The 20,138-nt window shown below is 45.9% G+C and overlaps 2 protein-coding genes across 2 annotated transcripts; one reads left to right on the forward strand and one right to left on the reverse strand.

Annotated features, from left to right (window-relative positions):
* LOC142184751 (uncharacterized) lies at positions 1 to 16,578 on the forward strand. Its single transcript, XM_075259812.1, has 18 exons — positions 1 to 27; positions 194 to 265; positions 2,260 to 2,486; positions 6,209 to 6,389; positions 7,161 to 7,392; positions 7,567 to 7,661; positions 8,344 to 8,540; positions 9,158 to 9,236; positions 11,045 to 11,223; positions 11,947 to 12,648; positions 13,600 to 13,791; positions 13,871 to 13,943; positions 14,050 to 14,187; positions 14,441 to 14,652; positions 14,777 to 14,850; positions 14,937 to 15,134; positions 15,741 to 15,852; positions 16,358 to 16,578. Exons 1-18 carry the CDS (start codon positions 1 to 3, stop codon positions 16,482 to 16,484), a joined length of 3,117 nt encoding a protein of 1,038 aa, XP_075115913.1. The 3' UTR covers positions 16,485 to 16,578.
* A 950-nt stretch (positions 16,579 to 17,528) lies between these two features.
* Positions 17,529 to 20,109, reverse strand: COQ4 (coenzyme Q4). The gene is made up of 7 exons (XM_075260132.1): positions 19,808 to 20,109; positions 19,509 to 19,658; positions 18,965 to 19,061; positions 18,494 to 18,596; positions 18,245 to 18,374; positions 18,071 to 18,164; positions 17,529 to 17,851 (listed from the first exon to the last, which is right to left on the reverse strand). Exons 1-7 carry the CDS (start codon positions 19,875 to 19,877, stop codon positions 17,692 to 17,694), a joined length of 804 nt encoding a protein of 267 aa, XP_075116233.1. The 5' UTR covers positions 19,878 to 20,109; the 3' UTR covers positions 17,529 to 17,691.
* Between the last annotated feature and the right edge of the window lie 29 nt (positions 20,110 to 20,138).

Raw genomic sequence — 20,138 nt, forward strand, 5'->3', positions numbered from 1 at the left:
ATGACATTGCTTCATAACGGGGCTGAGGTAAGTTACTGCTGCGATGGGAGTCCCATGGAGGGCAGGAGGGCAGCTCAACTAGCCAGGCTGTGTATAGTGAGTACACAGTAACCGCAGGCTACTCCCTGCCTCCTGGAGGACGGGCCTCACTGCTGATTGGAGGGGCTCACAGTAATCTTATTTATCCCTGCAGGAAAACCAAACAGTCACAACAGTGCAAGGAAGCCAGAAGACGTCTGTCGCTCAAGAGAAGGAGAAGAGACAGGTGAGACATCCCCTCAGATCAGGACAAGGAGAGGAGACAGATAAGACATCTATTCAGGTCATACAAGGACAAGGAGAGGTGAGACGAGACATCTCCTCAGGTCAGGACAAGGAGTGGAGACAGGTAAGACATCTATTCAGGTCAGACGAGGAGATGAGACAGGTGAGAGATCTCTACAGGTCTCCTACATCACATAACCTCCTCCTTACCATACAAGTCGCTGTTGTAGTCCAGATATTGACATTCCTGTAATTCAACACCCAAAAATCCAGAAGTTTTGATGATTTTCACCAGATTTCTCAACAGAATTTAGCAGAGCCCACCCATGAGGCGTTTCCTCTACCTTTATATGAATCCACATCAGGGGCTCAGCTACAACTAGCACTTGATGGATTTTAAGGGCAAATCTGTGTCAAACTCTTTGCATTTGTTGCAGATTTCTTTTAGATTTCATCCAGCTCATAGAAAAAGGTGAAATATTCTGTAAAAATCTGCAGTGTGTTAATTCTACTGTGAATGCTGCAGATTTTCTACCCCCAGTTCTGTCATGGACATTCTGCAGCGTATCCATCTGTGTGAACATAGCCTAAGTAATATACCAGTGATGGATATGAGATGGCCAGTCGGGGATTGCTGTGCACATCCCAGTTATTTACTGTCATTGTTTGGTTTTGCTCTTTTTTTATATTTAACATTTTCTTTAATTATTTTGCGTTTCTTTTCTCTTGTAATAATAAATCTCCCAAAACATGTAATAAGATACCAACTATAAAGTCACATAGAATTACATTGGGGATACGCCTGAAAGAAAGCGGCAGGAGGACCAATACTTACTGCAAAAACCAGGAACTCTGTGATGAAGGATCTAAGGTTGCGCTCATAAAATGCAGATTTTGTTGCAGACATTTCACAGAGTACTCTATTCCATTCATCTTAATTGTACTTACAGAAATCCCCGTGCTGGCTTCTATTACAGACCAGTTCATATGAATGGGGTTAATTCCCTGTCAATGAAATCTGTTGCATGTGAACACGTTCTTAGAGAAACAGATACTGACATCGTACATGGCTGATTTTTACATCTGCCATGGACTACAGTGCAGCAATCCATGACTGAGCCTAGGATTTCTGCCATGGGTTTTCAGCTCTAGATCTAGAATGTAGGTGAGTTGCCGTAGTGTCCACAAGGAATCAACTTTGATAAGTGATCAGGCCATACAAACAGCAATGCAGATTTTAATTGGAAAGGTTTCGGAGCAGAATCTGCATGAAAAATCTATGGTGTCCACATACCCTAACAGTGTTTCCTGCTTCTGATGGTGGAATCTGAGTTACAAGCACTGTGTGGTGGCTAAAAGTGGAGACAAGCTACTAACCTGAGGTTTCCTGTGTTCTGTGGTGGTGGCGCCTAATACAATGAATTCACCAAAAATCCTTGGGTCATATACCATCCCTCAGATCTGAAGAAGGGGTAGAGTGTCCTCTGATACTCTAAAAACCCCGAAACGCTTCATCCTTCCTAAATAAAATAAAATACTTACCTTTTTAACCATAACTCGAGTGAGCACGTTCACTTACCTATATTGGTAAATCCAATATCCTAAAAGTGTAAATGAAATTTATATAGATATCAAGTGGTATCTTTATCACTGTCTATTAGTGGTCTACAGCCCATAGCTGTTTTGAGACTACAACTCCCAGCTGGAGAGACGCAGTCCCCATCATAAAACCTTATGCACAGGGCTGTGTTACTGTAATATATCGCCATAGACATCCAGGAGGCTATCTTCTACCTGCATATGCCCGGGCACTGAGGTGGTGGCAAGTTGTAGAGCATCACTTTAAATAAGACACTATAACTATCCTGGAACACAGGTGGGTCTATGACGGCCTAACTGTTTAGTAATAAAGATGTAGTGTAACGGGGTGGGGGGTTGTGTACTGGGGGTGGAGGTCCCCATTAACATCTAGGCCTGTCTACTCTGTTTGTCCAGCAGGCTCCTATGGTGACAGAAGAGCCAGCAGTTGAGACTTGTGTCATGGACGGCCTATTGCCCCGGCTCCTCTCGCCATTACCGGATGAGGTGCAGGAATGTGTGGCTCTATTGATGAGCGAAGTGCAGAGTCAGTGCGAGGAGCTGCTGGAAACTTTACTAAAGGACCCGCAGTGTGATCAGTACTTGGCAGCCCTGTGCAAATTCCTGCACACAGCTAATGTACGGTAAGTGGTACCAACTCCATGTATAAAGGGAGGAGAGTAATAATTCTGGAATAATGTACAGGTGAAAGTGGCACACAGTGAACATATAGATGCTATACAGTGACCGATGTGTAGCAGAGAGGCTGACCAAGTTGCTAGTACAGTGCTGTAGAAAAGTTTTAGGCAGAGTAAGCGTGCGTTCAGAAATAGAAGGGGTATTGGTGTAAATGTAAATCCCATCAATATTTGGTATGACCTCTGCCCTTTGGAGGAAGTGGAGCCCTGGAAGTGATGATCCGGCTCCCTGATCTCAACATCATCCAGTCTGTCTGGGATGACATGAAGAGACAGAAGGATTTGAGCAAGCAACATCCATATTAGATCTGTGCTTAGTTCGTCAAGATGGCGGCAGGAACAACCTCCCTGCTGAGTACCCAGAAAAGGGAATGGAAGGCAAAGGGCAAAGGTCACACCAAATATTGATGGGATTTAGATTTACAAAAATAAACTATTAACCCTTCTATTTCTGAAAGCATTCTTACTTTGCAGCAATTCCTCCCACCACCACCACCACATTTGCCTAAACCTTTTGAACAACATTGTATATCTTTCACAGTGCACTCCTGTTTGGCATCCGGGGCAGATCGTTGCCTAATATTTTGATAATTTAGTCCAAGAACACGTCTCAGATAATTCCGTCCTGTTATACAGTTACAGCCGCCTCTGGACGTCATGGCTATTACAAAGCACTCACTCAATGCCAATAAGCTGCCTGACGGCACACACATCTCTGTATTGCTAGCTCTGTCAAAACATTAACATTAGGGCTCTTATTCCAGGGCTGATCATGTCAAGTTAAAGCATTAGACAAGCCCCAGGGAGGACATTAGTGGTGTTAACACAGATTGTGCTCCTGATACACATATCAAACAAGCAGCAGGTGGAGTGTACTCAAGGAGGGGACAGACTCTGCTGCGGCCCGGGCCTTTGGCTGGGGATCATAGCATAATAGCCAGGCTCAACAGAATATATCCGCAGGGTAAACACATCCCTTAAGAAGCATGACAGATCCTCAGCAACCAAGCCCAAAATAAATTGTAGGTTAAGTAACAATCGCGGCCAAGTAAACATGGAGAGATGTAAACTACGTCGTGCTTGCCCACTGCTCCATAACAAGGCGTCATGGCGGCTTAAATGGAGATGGTGCTAGGAGGAAAGGAGCACATACTTTCTTTTTGCTGGCCGCCATCTTTAAAATTCCACAATAATGGCGGCCACATCCATAAAAACAGCTGTTTTAATTCAGGTTTGTCTTTGTCTGAGTATAGCCCAAGGCAAAAACGCATAATGAAAACGTGGAAACTGTTTTACGCCAGTTTTTGCAATGTGAGGATGATATTAAAGAAAATCTCATTTGCTTTGCAGGACTGTAAAATTAAACTTTTTTTTTTTTTTTCCGCTGCGTTTCTGCTACAACCAAAAACGTTGCATTTCCACAGCATGGGTCCTTCGCTTTAAGGGGCCCTAAATGTTGCCACAATCCCTTTAATACAAAGTATTCTCTGCGAGGATTACAATGGATCGTGACCCGCAGTGACATTCATCCTATTTTGCAGCAGTTTTTTGCCAGTGTGGGGCGGAGGCCTGAGCCCTCATTAAACCAGCGCTACTTTGTGTCACAAGCCCCTCATTATGTTTTACTATGGAGCGAGTCAGGGATTAGTGCCGCTCTCTGCAAATTCCCAGTAATTGTGCTGGAAAATACTCCTTTCAGCCTCTTATCTGCCTGTTTACATGGCTGACCCTGGCCGCCTCACTGTACTCCACGTGCTTTGCAGATCTGCTGGCGCCTCTCCATTCCTGGCTCCACAAGTCTACGTTTGCTTACAGAGTGTTACCCCAGTAACTGGCGAGCAGAGCTGGCTCTATGTTGTTTACCAAGAGTCTCTCCTCTCTGCGCCAGCCAACAGGGCTGTGGGATCAAGAGGGTTAACTATACCATATACCTATATATGTGGCCGAGCAATAATAGTGGCACCCCTGAAACACAAAGTAGGTGATACAGGGACCCTAGTGCTGTGCAGGAACAAGGGCGCCTGGTGTTCTACCACTCCCATCCTGACAACTGGTAATGATTGGCACTATTATATAGGTACTAGCTGGTACCCGCGACTTCGTCTGTGGTGATTGTAGCAGTGGGTATATACAGGCGCGGGTAAGGTTTTCGTACTGTGTATAAGGTATGGGATATGAAATGTAACTTTGTATCTTGTTTTTGATGTAATTCAGAGAATACGTGAGACTTTTGTGTTGAAGTTACTTTGTATTAGAGCTGCTATATATACGGTGTTGTGAGAAACTTTACATAGTGACTTTGGGACAGAAGTATTTGAAGTTAACCCTTTCCCATCGATGGCATTTTTTGATTTTGGTTTTTCATTTTTGACTCCCCTCCTTCTAAACCCCATAACTTTTTTATTTCTCCGCTCCCAGAGCCATATGAGGTCTTAATTTTTCTTGGGACAAATTTTTCTTCATGATGCCGCCACTATTTATTCTATATAATGTACTGGGAAGCAGGGAAAAAATTCTGAATGGGGTGGATTTGACAAAAAAATACATTTCTGCGACTTTCTTAGGGGCTTTGGTTTTACGGCGTTCACTGTGCAACCAAAATGACATGTCCCCTGTATTCTGTGTTTCGTTACAATGCTGGGGATACCAAATTTCTATGGTTTTATTTACATTTTGACCCCTTAAAAAAATCCAAAACTGTGTTAAAACATTTTTTTTTGAAAAGTCGTCATATTCTGACAGCCGTAACTTTTTTATACGTGCATGTACGGGGATGTATAGGGCGTCTTTTTTTGCGGGGTCGGGTGTACTTTTTAGTTCTACCATTTTCGGGAAATGTTATTGCTTTGATCACTTTTTATTCAAATTTTTATCAGAATCAAAAGAGTGAAAAAACGGCGGTTTGGCACTTTTGACCATTTTTCCCGCTACGGCGTTTACCGAACAGGAAAAATATTTGTATAGCTTTGTAGAGCGGGCGATTTCAGACGCGGGGATACCTAACATGTATGTTTTTCACAGTTTTTAACTACTTTTATATGTGTTGTAGGGAAAGGGGGGTGATTTGAATTTTTAATCCTTTTTATTTGTTTTTGTATGTTTTTTACTTTTTTTTTAAAAACTTTTTTTTGCATTTATTAGACGCCTAGGGGTATTGACATGGGTGGGCGGTGTTGCGGATTGTCAGAGCGGTGGGGGTCGGCAAACATGGCTGCTCCGGAGCGTTAAAGAGAACCTCCTGGAGTATAGTTAAGGGGAGGGGCAAAGTGGTAACGTATATGTATATGTGATTGTGTGGGGTTAGGGGCGAGGCTGTAGAGGGCAATATGAATTTTGTGGCTTTCTATGGTCCAAAGTGTGTGAGATTGCAGAGATGGTGGTGTGAGTTTGGGTTTTGTGGGGGTCCTGGCACAAACGTATGTGCGCTGTTGTGACGAAAAGTAGCCTATTGTGCAATCGGGTGTATTAACTATGTTTGTGGAAACTTTCAGCCAAATCGATCGAGCGGGTTTTGCGTGATTGAGGAACAAACATCCAAACCCACAAACATCCAAACTCACAAACTTTCACATTTATAATATTAATAGGATTCGATGGCACTATTCAATGGGTATAAGATGGTACTGTATCAGATACAGATCACTGTAATATGACTTCTGTTATTGCAGGCTCTGCAGTAATGTTGCCTACATTCTTGGCACGGTGGCAGAAGACCCGGGAGTCGCTGTCATGTTGGTGAACTTGGCAGAAAGAGCGACAGACTGGGATCTGCTGGAAGGACTGGGAGCTATGCTACTGTGGGATGATCCAGAATCTGTAATGAACGCTGCTGGTGCTCTGGGAACACTGGTGAGAGATTAACTTGTCTGATTCTTTTACATTCTATATTATACTCCAGAGCTGCACTCACTATTCTGCTGGTGCAGTCACTGTGTACATACATTACATTACTTATCCTGTATTATACTCCAGAGCTGCACTCACTATTCTGCTGGTGCAGTCACTGTGTACAGACATTACAATACTTATCCTGTATTATACTCCAGAGCTGCACTCACTATTCTGCTGGTGCAGTCACTGTTTACATACATTACATTACTTATCCTGTATTATACTCCAGAGCTGCGCTCACTATTCTGCTGGTGCAGTCACTGTGTACATACATTACATTACTTATCCTGTATTATACTCCAGAGCTGTGCTCACTATTCTGCTGGTGCAGTCACTGTGTACATATATTACATTACTTATCCTGTATTATACTCCAGAGCTGCACTCACTATTCTGCTGGTGCAGTCACTGTGTACATACATTACATTACTTATCCTGTATTATACTCCAGAGCTGCGCTCACTATTCTGCTGGTACAGTCACTGTGTACATACATTACATTACTTATCCTGTATTATACTCCAGAGCTGCGCTCACTATTCTGCTGGTGCAGTCACTGTGTACATACATTACATTACTTATCCTGTATTATACTCCAGAGCTGCGCTCACTATTGAAGACTCAGACCCCTACATTAGCATAGTGTATATATATACAGTTTAGTGGCAGTATTAATATCTCTGTAATATCTCACATTAGTCATTGTGCACCTCACTTTTATCCCTCCAGGCAGAGAACAGTCATGGCCGTCGCTGGCTTCTCTCTTCTCCAGACTCTGACTTACTCATAGAGAGCATCACCAAACTATTGGATTCTCCGAATGACTGGACTGCCAGTAACTGCGCCCTGGTGCTTGCCCGCATCTCGATGTGCCAGGAGGGGTGTGCACGGCTCCTGGAGCATCCAAAATCTGACATGATATTACAGAAGATCATCACATCCCTCCATGTGGATGAGGCAGGTGAGCAGGAGGAGGGGGGCCCTGAGGAAGACCTCCCAGATCATATTGGTATTTAGGTATCTGTCAGATTTGATCCCATACTATCCTATGTGTCTGCTACATCATGGACGTAGATGGCAGAAGATCCTCAAATAACTCTAGTCATGGTCCACAGTGATGAATCTTCTCTTCTAGGCTGTGGGCTCAATGCAGCATTTACTCTTGGACGTCTGTGCGACACAGACACAGGGAGGAGACGAGTGCTGGCCTTAAAGGAAGCCAACCACATGGTGAGGGCCCAACCACACAATTACAAATTCACATATCATTGTCCTGTTACATATCAAGTGTCAGTGTGCCCTTGCTCATTATCCTACCCCTAGTGACAGGATTTAATTATCCTGTCCCCTAAATGTCAGCAATGTGTCACTGTCCTGTACCTCCGAGTGTCATGCTGACACTATTCTGTACCCCCAAGTGACAGCCTGTCGTTCTCCTGTACCCCGAGTGTCAGCCTGCCATTATCCTGTACCCCAAATGTCAGCCTGTCATTATCCTGTACCCCAAATGTCAGCCTGTCGTTGTCCTGTACCCTGAGTGTCAGCTTGTCATTATCCTGTACCCCAAGTATCAGCCTGTCATTATCCTGTACCCCAAGTGTCAGCCTGTCATTATCCTGTACCCCAAGTGTCAGCCTGTCATTATCCTGTACCCCGAGTGTCAGCCTGTCGTTGTCCTGTACCCCGAGTGTCAGTGTCATTATCCCGTACCCCGAGTGTCAGCCTGTCGTTGTCCTGTACGCCAAGTGTCATTGCTCTGGCCCCCATGTAGGACTGTGTCATGATCAGCATGTTGGGGGTCACTCAGGGTGGGGGTGTTCTCCATGCTGTCTGTACCCTCAGGAATAGATCTGTCGCTGTTTCCTCCACTGCAGTGTATCCTATAAGTCATGTCTTCCCTTGATAAGTCCAGATTTGTGCACTGGAGGCAATGATGTCTGGAGGAGATGCAGGTGGCAGCAGAAACGCTTGCTTTGCCCTGACGTGCCTAGCGACTAGCCAAGCCGGCCACCAGTACATTCTGAAGAGCCACCACTTCCCTCAAGTCCTGGACACGCTCTGCTGCCTCCTGCAGTCCCAGGAGCAGGACTCCTGCTGGTTCGCTGCCATGTAAGTTCTTGGGTTTCCCTTTGTTTAGTCCTGGCGGGTTGTCAGGTGGGTAAAGTTTCACCTCACAATGACCCATTACATGGAGCTGTGACCAGGCTTCGCCACCGGATCTGACGCCAAAATTACGCCACAATTTTGCAAATGTTGAAATGTTTAATTGCCAACCCAAAGACTGAAGGGGAATCTGATGCCTGACCGAAACTTTAACCAGTTATTATCCAGGACCTGAAAGCTTTCCAACCAACAGGGACATTAGGGGGGGATTTTACTGTAAAAGGGTTCTCCACCTAAATGTACCCTCATGGAAATTTGGTTGTGTCTTTTGTGACAATTCTGCCTGAGGACCAGTATAATCTGTGATCGTCTGGTTGCTGTGCACTCGAGCAATCTGATATATTCCTATAACCAGACTGTCAGACATTGGTTTAGTGTTCATTGGATATTCCTAATCCTATTTTTGGGTGTAGAAGCCCCTATGTCTAGGATGTGTTAGAGAATAAGCACAGTAGTGGGCTATATGATGGGACTCCGGACTCTTCATACTTTTTTTTATTCGTACCACTTGATCTTCTTGTTAAGTCACTGACAGATGTTCACGATAAATATTCTCTTTATAGAACCGTTAAAGGAATATCTAAGTTTCCCTCAGGAGTTGTGAGATTACGGCAGCACCAAACACTTGAGGCCACTCTGAAAGTAAGTGTCCTGTCATCATGCACAAAACATGGACAACAGCGCCACATTTACCCACAGGTTGTGTCTGGTATTGCAACTAAGCTTTATTAAAGGGGGTTTACAGGCTACATAATTAATGGTGTATCCTTAGGGTAGATTGGTCATCCATTAAAGACCATCATGGGTCTGACACCGGAACCCCAGCCTATCATTGAAGAGGCTGCAGTGTTTGGGTGAATGCCACGGCCTCTTCTGTACATTGTGTAGTATCTGTACTTGGTATCACAGCTCCACCGATTCATTTGGCCACGTGACCGATGAATGTGACGCAAATGCATTCAGGGGACGCCGCTGCTACTCCAACCAGTTGAAAGACAGGTCCTGGGTGTCAGACCCCCCCCCCCCCCCCACAGATATAGTTTAAAAGTCCTGGAAAACCCCTTTAAAGGAAACTGGGCCACTTTGTAATACCACATACAGACAGCAGACAGGTGTGGAGCTGTTTTGGGAGGAACCAGCCATTCTATTCTAATGCCAGACATCCCGTTTTTACTTCTATCAGGACTTTTCCCATTTATAACGTTTTCCATTGCTGAACCAAAAGGGCAAGATTGTACCCAAGAAACAGAATCTCAATTATGCCCACTAGGATACACCGTGACCCCAGTCCTGAGACTAGGGATCTGCCATGTCACCCTGCGACTCCTTCACCAATGTAAATGAATGACTGTGACCCTGTGTCATATTATGACTCCATTCATTTGCGTGAAGGAGTAGCAGGACGACATTGCGACCTCTGGTCCTACTACAAGTCACCGTGTAGCCCTGGCCTCAGGGCCGGAAAATCACTTGTCTCCACATGCTCCTCCCCTTTATGAGCAATATCAGCCAATCAACAGAGCAAAATGGTGTCACGTGATACTGCTCAGTCAAATAGGGATGCAGTTAGAGTTCCCAAGGGGTGTGAGATTAATAAATGGTGAGTGAATTTGCAGCCATCTGTGTGAGGTCTATTATTCAGCATGATACTGCTCAGCAGACTCCTACGTAGAAGGAAGCGCTTTATTTTAGGCAAATGGCTAATAGTGAGCCCCTTCTCCACTCTATGGCAGGCCCGAGTCCTGTGTATTGACCTTCTACATCATCCCGTAGGGCTCTGAGCAGAACGGACAACTCGTTTCCATTTATCACAATATGACATTTTTGCAGATGACTTAACAAGGAATGCCCCCCCCCCCGCGACTCTGCTGCCCCCCATTGCACATACATATATCATCGCTCAGTGTCCACCGCGACACATTCACTGCTGTCTCTCTTGTTTCCATGGAGAGACCCCCCCCAATAAATACTTTACTGGTAACTGCGCAGTCACCAGGAATCCTTGATTGGACAGCGATGAGTTTAATGGTGGACGCTGACGCATTACCAGGGAGACGACTGTCATGGTTATTTCAAGAGAAAAGACAATGGTATCACCGGAGGACCCAGACAATGACTCTGGCGGCCTGTAATGGATTGTGACGCCAATCCTCTTCTCCTTCTCATCCTTAAAGTATAGCATGGGCATAAATAGCAATCCCATAATGTGGACTGACAGCTGTATAATAATGATATAATTATTATTTTACTCCTATAATTTGACTCAAAAGTGCAGGAGCCTTGCAGGAAGTGTTATCTGAGCAACACTGAAGCAGGGAGATCAAAATGCTCAAAATCTGTCCAGACGTGTAGAATATGAGATCCCAGTGATCAGCGTGCGGTATATATTGGGGATTCGGGCATCGCCTTCTGAATATTGCACCAATCATGTGACCTTTCAATCTCGCCAGACGATTGCAGCATCATTCACAGCCGGAGATGAGCTGCTGCAGGAGGTGGAGGCCACGTTACGGAATCTGCAGCGTCTCCCGCAGCCCGCTCCTCCCACAGTGAAGATCCTGGAGTCTGGATCAGTAATGGTGGCCTGGAAGGAGCACAGAGCACACAGCGGCCTCACTGTCACGTACAGGTCAGAAAAATACACTTCTGAACACATTCTATGGTCTAACCCAGGGGTAGGGAACGTACGGCTCTCCAGCTGTTGCAAAACTACAACTCCCAGCATGCATACTTGCTCTACTGTTCTGGGAACTCCCATGGAAGTGAATGGAGCATGCTGGGAGTTGTAGTTTCACAGCAGCTGGAGAACCAAAGGTTCCGGACCCCTGGTCTAACCTCATGGTAGGGAACCTTCGGCTCTCCAGCTGCTGTGAAACTACAACTCCCAACATGCTCCATTCACTTCCATGGGAGTTCCAAGAACAGTAGAGCAAGTATGCATGCTGGGAGTTGTAGTTTTGCAACAGCTGGAGACCCGCACGTTCCCTACCCCTGGTCTAACCCTACATGCCGAGGAAATCTGCAAATACTTCCATTTTATGATCTTATGCTCCAGTAACATCCAAAGCTGCTTTTCCTTTATACTCCGATCACATCCCAAGCTAAATCAAAACATTCTGAGAGAACACCATGCACTTTATTAGGGATCCAGAACAGTTTGAATGCAGCTTTGTAAGTGACTGGAGAATAGGATGTGCTGTATTTCCCACATTACTAAGTAAAACTTATATTTTATGTGGATCTAATACCCCCATATCTCACAACAAACCTCCCCGACCTCGTCTTATGTCCTGTTCGACCCACCACATGGCAAATACAGTCCTATCCATAGTTCACGTGTCTCTATCCACAGCTTGTATGATGGTGAGCAGATCATATACCATGGACCTTCATTCTCCTATGTCATTCCTCACTGCAAACCCGGTCACCATCATCTTAGTATAGTCATGGAGACCGAAGGGGACCGTAGCCCGGTCAGTCCTATCACCCTGATGACCGTGGAGGATCCCCTGCCCAGCTGCCCCACAGACTTTCAAGTCGTCGGACGTACGGCCACAAAGGTGAAGTTATCATGGAGTCCCCCAACTGACTGCGGCACCGGTCTGAAGTATGTGGTGTACAGAGAGGACCTCCTGGTGGAGACGACATCTGACCTGACCTGCCTGGTGGGCAGCCTAGCCCCCTCCACAAGTTATACCTTCAGTGTATGTGCCTGTAACTCAAGAGGCCACAGTCCTAGAGTCTCCTTGGTCACTAGAACAATGGACAGAGGAGACCACGCTCCAGACAAACTCACCATTTACGTCATCGGTCGGAGCGAAATGTTCATTACTTGGGAAGGGCCCAAAGATCCTTTCGGTAGGTTTTTCAATTATGAACTGAGCATGAATGGGAAGTCTGTGTATCTAGGCACTGAGCGGTCGTACACGGCACGACGCCTCACACCCAGCACTGAGTACTCCTGTACCATCTGCGCAATCACCAGTGAAGGTCGCTTCGAAAGCCGCCCTGTCACCAAGCGAACCGCCAAGGACGAATATAGCAATCTGAACAAGTACGTACACAGATATATAATATATAATACAAATTCCATATTCTAGCATAAGAGGGCGTTACCACAGAGCCAGGGGCAGCTACAGAGACTATGTCCATGTATGACAAGAACAGCCCATTAATTTTAATGCACACAGGGTAATACTTTTTATCCCCTGCAGGGGTGCTGTAGGGAAATTGAACACCTGCAAAATTCTTATGCAGATTACAGTGGGGATCCCAGTAGTGGAATAAACTTATTTTTGAGAGACAAAATAGGACAATGCCTTTAATATACTGCCATAGTCTCATGTCTGTTATATAGTCCTGTGCTGGTTCTCACTCAGGAATCGGTAATCTGGCTGAGTATAATCCTCTCACATCCACTTTATGAATAAGTCTCCATAAGGCTGTGAGGATTATACAGCGATCTGGAAAAGACCGTAATAATGATCCCACCGAGGGGCTTCACAGGATATTTCGGGAGACTAAAGTGCTCCATGGCCAATGCAGGTTATTATTTACATTCGCTGGTACAATGTGAAGGGAAATGTCAATCTATCTCTTTAAAGCCATGACTAGATTTGCTATTTTCCTTCTATTTAGTGCAGAAAAAAAAAATATATTTTGTGCTGGAAACCATCAGCAAGCAGGAGGACTACAACTGGCAGAGCTTTATTCTTGTCTAATTATGGCTGTTGGACCTAACATCGGAGCAGCAGCTCATATATATATATATATATATATATATATATATATATATATATATATATATGTGTAGTGAGTAAGTGCTATAGAACAATAGATCTGTCAGCAGCAACTTGCTGATGGTTTCCAGATATCACCAATATATTTCAGATGAAAAGGTAAAAATAGACTAAATGTTCTGTGATGATGACAAAACGATACAGTGAGTAGGGGGGAGGGGGCACCGTTGCTTCTAATCTATCTAATCCTCTATATTTTTTGATAGAAGCCAAACTGCGGGCCCCCGCCAGACGGCCAGTTCACCCACCACAGAGGCAACAGATCAAATCGAAAAGTTGCCACGGACTGAACCATCGAGGAGAAACTCTCTGACTAAAACCCCGAGTGTGCGGCTGGTCATGAGCAGGCAGGTCAGCAAGTCCAAAAGAGACAACAAAGTCCTCTCCACCAGAACACGGTAAGTGACAATGACAATGAGTGTGACGCTGGTCATTCTAACCCTGCAGGCTGTATAATATATAACTGTCTCCGCCCAGGAGAAACTCTGATGTATCCTTGATATCAGACTCCAGTGACAGCCCTGTGAGCGGTCAGCCATCTACAAGCCAGGTACAGGTGCTGCCTCCGCAAGATACCTGACGCCCTACCAGGGTTTATCATGGGTTTTATCGGGAGGCCCCTCTCACCTATTTCTTTTTACATTTGCTATGAGCAGCCCCCCTCCCCCAGCAACATAACTGCAGGACAGACAAGCAGGAAAGAAAGCAGAAAAGGGTTTGAACAAACCGAAAATGGCGGTGAAAAGAAGCCAGATTTGTCTCCAGGGAGGACTCCTGCTGCCGTCTACCCAAAGGTAGAGAACAGATTCCCTCATATCCAGAGCTGCATTCAAAATTCTGCTGATGTGGACACACATACTGTGTTCTTTTGCATAGTATTCTAGGAGGTCGGTAACATCTCCCAGAATGCAGTGCAGCAGCGTCCTACTAAGGCATCTTTTGTGCAACTTTGGATGTGACTGGGGTAAAAAAAAGTGTATACAAATTAATAAAGTTATTAAAGATTCTATGAATAGTAGATGAATGTAATGTTTTCTGATTTTGCAGTCATCTAAGCAGATTCCTATGAAGACCCCGGACACTTCTGCACAATCCTGCTCATCGCCCGACACCAAAAAGCCACCAGGCACGCTGGGCTTCAGACTGACACCTATCGCTTCTCTCTGCAGCCTGGAGCCGGAATATCTGCTAAACACCAGGGCCAAAACTGAGAGTGAGCTCATCAGGCCGGCCCTGTCAGAGGGGCCCGGACACCCAGGGTAGGTTTGTATTTCAATAGAACATATATTAGAAAGATCTTCCTGTGATCTGTAGTTCTCCATATACTGCCATTAACTGGATACAGATACCAAACTGATTGTGTAATGTCTGCCTCATCTGCAGCCTCCAGGAGTGTCACAGGGGGTCGGATAGAGACAGATGTTCAAACCAGAAGAAAACCTTACAGCCGGTGCGAGGTGAGGCATCTGCACAGCACTAGCCACCATGGCTGATCACTAATAGCCTCATTTATTCATGGCCTCTCTTGCTATGATCTGGGCAGATCCCATCGTACGCTACAGACACCGGAGCCTGAATGTCAATGCTTGGGACTTCACAGAAGCCTTAGAAAGCGGAGAGAAAAAACAGTGCAAATTTTCTGCCACGTGCTTGTTGTCTTCAACTGAAGCAGCCTCAGCAAACCTGCCTAATGTGTCCAAGAGCCTAGTCCGCAGAGGTAGCCTTCAGTCCCGTGGTACTGGTGAGTCATTGGGCAGAGTGTATGGACACTTATTGGTTGGTGCATGCAGGTCTTCGACTCCATACAAAGAACTATGTCCTTGGCCCGTGTGCTATCAGATATTACACATCTATAATAATGGATAGATAGGGACCCTTCATTACTATGGCCTCGTACACACAGCCATAGTCTTTACGGATATGGGTGCGACCATAGGTCTGAGCTGAAAACATGAAGTTCTATACCTGTCCGCTTTTGGGGCTTAGTCCGTCTACTCCAACAATGGAGTTCATGACCAATACAGATGAAGCACAAATGCCATGTGTTCTGTTTTTTTTTATGGACCCTACAGTGGTATGTATGGGGCCTTACCCTTTTTCCCACCTCTCTGATTAAAAGTAGGCGGAGCATGATGGAGTGGGTGGATTAGGGCGAGGACTCGATGGGCTGACTCACGCATTATAATTTGTATCAGAAAACTGGTGCACAGGACTATACGAATTGTGAGCTGTTGTAGATTTCATGGAACAGTCCTAGATAATTCAACATATCCTTATAGTCCTAGGACAGCAGGAAAGTCACAGGTTGGTGACCAGTGACCTATAGTCTCCATATTCCTCTCTACAGGTCACCTCCATGACAGACGTCACTCCTGGTCTCACCTCCGTTCAGAATTGTCATCACTACAAGGCCTAAAAAGCACAGAAGCAAAGTCGGTAGAGTCACTCCGAGGACAGAGGTAGGAGCCGAGATCCCTGAGACCTGCTGCTTGGTTGTAGCTTATCACGTGTCAGACGAGTAAGGGTATAATCACCTACGTGAAGGGGATTGGGTGAGCAGCTAAACCTGGATTTCTGCCCAATATATTCAGATATAAGGACTGGTGCAGAAATGTTTGCAATAAATCTGCTGAGTGTGAATATATTCTCAAGGAGCCAAGAATTGTGTTTACAAAGGTTTAGAGCAGATTTCTGACCTCTGATGTGTCAGCAGGTGCAATTCTGTATAACAGTGGAAGATGGGGGTTTAGGGGCAGTTGCACATGACGTATGACCTCCCATAAGATCCAACAGCCAAGCTCTTGTGCTTTCACGGGGATGACGTCCAGAATTACAGGTGTTTCTAAGATATTTTTAACCCATAAGTAAAAGCAAGAATAAGATCCACAGCACCCGCAGAAAATAACGACCAAACAAAGGGTTAAAAACAAGGGGAAAGATAAAAGGATTTGTTCTATTTTTCAGGAGAAAAGAATCTTTTTCTGGAAAGTATCAGAAGGATCTTCATGTCCTAATTGGAGACTCCGGAGTGACATTTAGACTTCCACCTGCACCTATGAGCATCCTGCAGACGGTCCGACCCCACCATTGACCATAGGCTGGAAGCTGAGGATCCGACCTTACCACTGACTCTAGGGCCAGAGGCTGGAACCAGCAGCATTCACCTCTCAGGGTCTGACCCCACCACTGAATATAAGACCATGGGCTGGAGCCTGCATCTCTAAAGGTCCGACCCTCACCAACTGAAGCTTTGTTCACCTTTGACTCCACCACTGACTGTAAGACCCCATGAACTGGAACCAGCATTGCTATCATTTCACATTGCGTCACTGTAACCTAGCACTTACCACCCCCAATCTGTGGCAGGGATCCATGAGGTCAGGTGTCAAGATTGGCGCCAACAGCTGCTGTAACCTGTTATTACAGTAACAAAGGTGACTCAGAGGTGGAGGTAATGTCCGAAGGTGAACTTTCCATGTGTGCAAAGCTGAAACCAAGGAGGGCTCTTACTAAAATCTGCATCACATAATGAAGATGGAAAACAGAACAAATGTCTCCCCATAAAAACAAGAGCTCCAGTGTAAACCCAGAATCTGCATCTTCTGTCGAGCAGTTACAACCTGCATTCAGTTATTAGTTATACTGATTTCTGGGAAAGCTGAGAAACAAACAATATGGCTGCCATTGCAGCTGCCACCCAGCTTTCCCAAGTTCCTGAGTTGCAAACCTGTCAGTTTATGTAGCAGTATGAGAGCGAATGGTGCACCACATGCTATAGTATAAAGAAATGTCATATGTGCAGTCTAGCGTCCCCCTGCAGTGACTGAATATAATCTGAAGACCTGGATCAGAGCAGATGGTGTGCGCTAATCCCGGCCTATACAGACTCCATCACCTGAGCACTGACCGCAGGCACGATACTTGGCTGAAAAGCACAGGATTTCACAATATTAGATGAGCACCTCCTGCTGAGGTGCCATGTCTGTGTGCTGCCACCAGATGGCGCTGCTCCTGTGCAGGAATAATCCCATAATAACAGTGCGCGGCTTCCAGCAATGCAGACAGATCACAATGGCGAGTATTATAAACGCACAGAAAGCTCCAGAAACTTTCATACAAAAATATTTATTTCCCCAATTACAGAATTTAATCAATAAGAAAGTATCATATAAATTAAATATAAGATTGAGACGATCGGTTTTTCTTTATCGTATATTTGCACACACCATACTGCACTTCCTCTATATACCCAGGCTGCACTGCAGTCACTGACCAGGCCAGTCCTATGATGGAAACCGTCAGACCTTGATGGCGGGCAGGGGCAGGATCCCAATCTCTTCTCTCAGGGACTCCACCGTCTGATCCCATCTCCTCTCGTAGTAAATATTCAGAACGCAACGGGCACTGCGCCCACTCTGCACCGCCCAGGGGACCAGCTGAACCAACTTCTTCTTCCTCCTAAGTAATTCACAAGGCCAGAGGGTAAGTGTGGACTCTAGACTGATACATTGTACCAAACTATCAGAGCAGGAGAGATTTGTACAGCTACTAGAGAGGATACAACTGTAACAAACCTTCAGCTGTGAATAGTCAGGATACATTTATATTCACTAACAGCGGAGGTTGTGAAATGGGGGAGACCCTCAAAGCACAGCTGCAGAGACCCATCCACCCTACCTGGTACTGAGGCGTAGGGGTCCAAATACAGCTCCCAGCATGCACATGGGGAGCCCCGTCTGCACCGCTTCAAACCACTTGACTACAACTTCCCCTGTAGGGAGAACACAATGGAATCAGTGAGGAGTGTCAATGTCCCATCCCCCCTGCTGACCCCCAGGTCTGTGCTCTCACCCAGCATGTTCGTTGGCATCCCCAGCAAGGTGTGCATGAGATCGTGGACTTCTCGGTATCGCTGAGCCACATACGCCAGCTCCTCATCATCGACAAATTTCACCGGCATGCGGGTGTCGGGTGTGACGTGCTGCAGAAGGGGAAGAAATCAGAGGAAACAGTGAGAATCAAATCCACTGGCTGCTAATGCTTTGGCTGTGACTGGAGTATAGTCCTCCTATGATATATTGTATACGTGACAACACTTACATTGACATCTAAGAATCTGACGTATTCTCTGCCGAATGTCCCGTCAGGCAACTCTCTAAACCTCTCAATATCCAGATTAGACATCCGGATACGGGGCCGCTCCCTGCAGGGAAACGCCATAAAACAAATCCCCATTATGCCTAATAAACGTCAGTAGTTGGACACTAAAGGGTTAATCTCGTGTAATCATTTTAGTATACAGATCTCTACAGAAAAAAAGACAAACTTTTGTTTATATTCTCCAGTCACATCCAAAGCTGCATTGACAATTCTAGTAGTCGCTTGGGCTAGCATCCATAACGCCCTATACTCCGCTGCACGGCTTTGTGGAAGATCAGACTACTGTACAGTTCCCAGGGCTAACACATAGCCTATGTGCAGACCTCAGAATGCAGCTCTGGATGTGACTGGAGCATAAGAAGATACAATGTAACTAATGTTATTGGTTGTTGTATTGAGGAGATGACTTACTGCAGGATGTGCTTCCCCTCGGGGTCTTTGCTCATTTTCTCACGCAGATTCTGCAGAGCCAGGGTGCCGGTGGTTTCCCCGAGAACAGCGATCATATCTGGAGGACGGAGACAGAAATCTTCTCAGCATTGTCCCACCTGTATCTGATACCCAGAGCAGAGCTGGAATTCTCCTTTAAGGGGGAGGGGTTTCCAGCTGTCAGACTGTCACAGGGTGTGTACAATTTTGCAAATAATCCTCTTATTGCTCCTAAAACAAAAGCAACTACTTTGTGTATACAGCTCCTATGCAGATCTATGGTTACAGATTGCAAACAAACCCTGTATAGTCTGGTCTTGCCGTCATACCGAGCCGCAGTACATATAGCAGAAGAGATGACAGGAAGATCAGACTACACAGGATTGTAGTCTGTAACCATGAGACACATAGCCATGCATAGGAGCTGCGGATGCAAAACGGTAGGGGATTTTTCATTCGAGACGGTGTCGTATTTTTTGGTTTTAGATGGATTTCTCGCACTGGTCTCCATCAGGGAGATTCTTACCGTGTCTATAGGGGTCATACAAGGACATGAAGGCGGAGCCAGCGGAGAGCAGCAGCTTCTGCAGGGTGTTGGTAGGAATATGGTGCGGGTACAGACCGCCATAGTCCTCGGCTGGGGTGTGATAGGACTGGCTGGACCCGGGGCAGGCGCCTGTCATACACCAGAATGTATACATTAGTCACATGGCGATCTGCAGGTCACATGACTCAAGTCACAGCGGTCGCACATTAGTCACATGACCCCAGTCTATGATTTATAATTTGTGCCCCAGGGTCAGGCTGAAGGTTATGGCCACTTACCTTGGCAGAGAGCAGGAGCAGCAGCTCTGAGGCTCCTCCATACGGGGCTCAGCCTCACCAACATCCCCATCCCCCTCACTACAACCTCCAGAGCACTCTGGGACTTGTAGTACAGCAGCAGCAGAAACTACTCAGAGCGGCTACGGCACCCCGCGAGGGTCATACCCACAAATCAGCCATCTGACAGCGCGCCACCTGGCGGCCGCCCCGGGATTTACGCCTACTCTGTCCGCAGGCCTCATTACTCCGGGTTACATCAGTGTAATAACATGCCGGACGTCACGGGGAGCAAAGGGTTAACATGTTGTTTATGTGTCTGTTACATCAGCCA

Source organism: Leptodactylus fuscus, chromosome 11 (genome assembly GCF_031893055.1).
Source record: "Leptodactylus fuscus isolate aLepFus1 chromosome 11, aLepFus1.hap2, whole genome shotgun sequence".
NCBI classification, from domain to species: Eukaryota; Metazoa; Chordata; class Amphibia; order Anura; family Leptodactylidae; genus Leptodactylus; species Leptodactylus fuscus.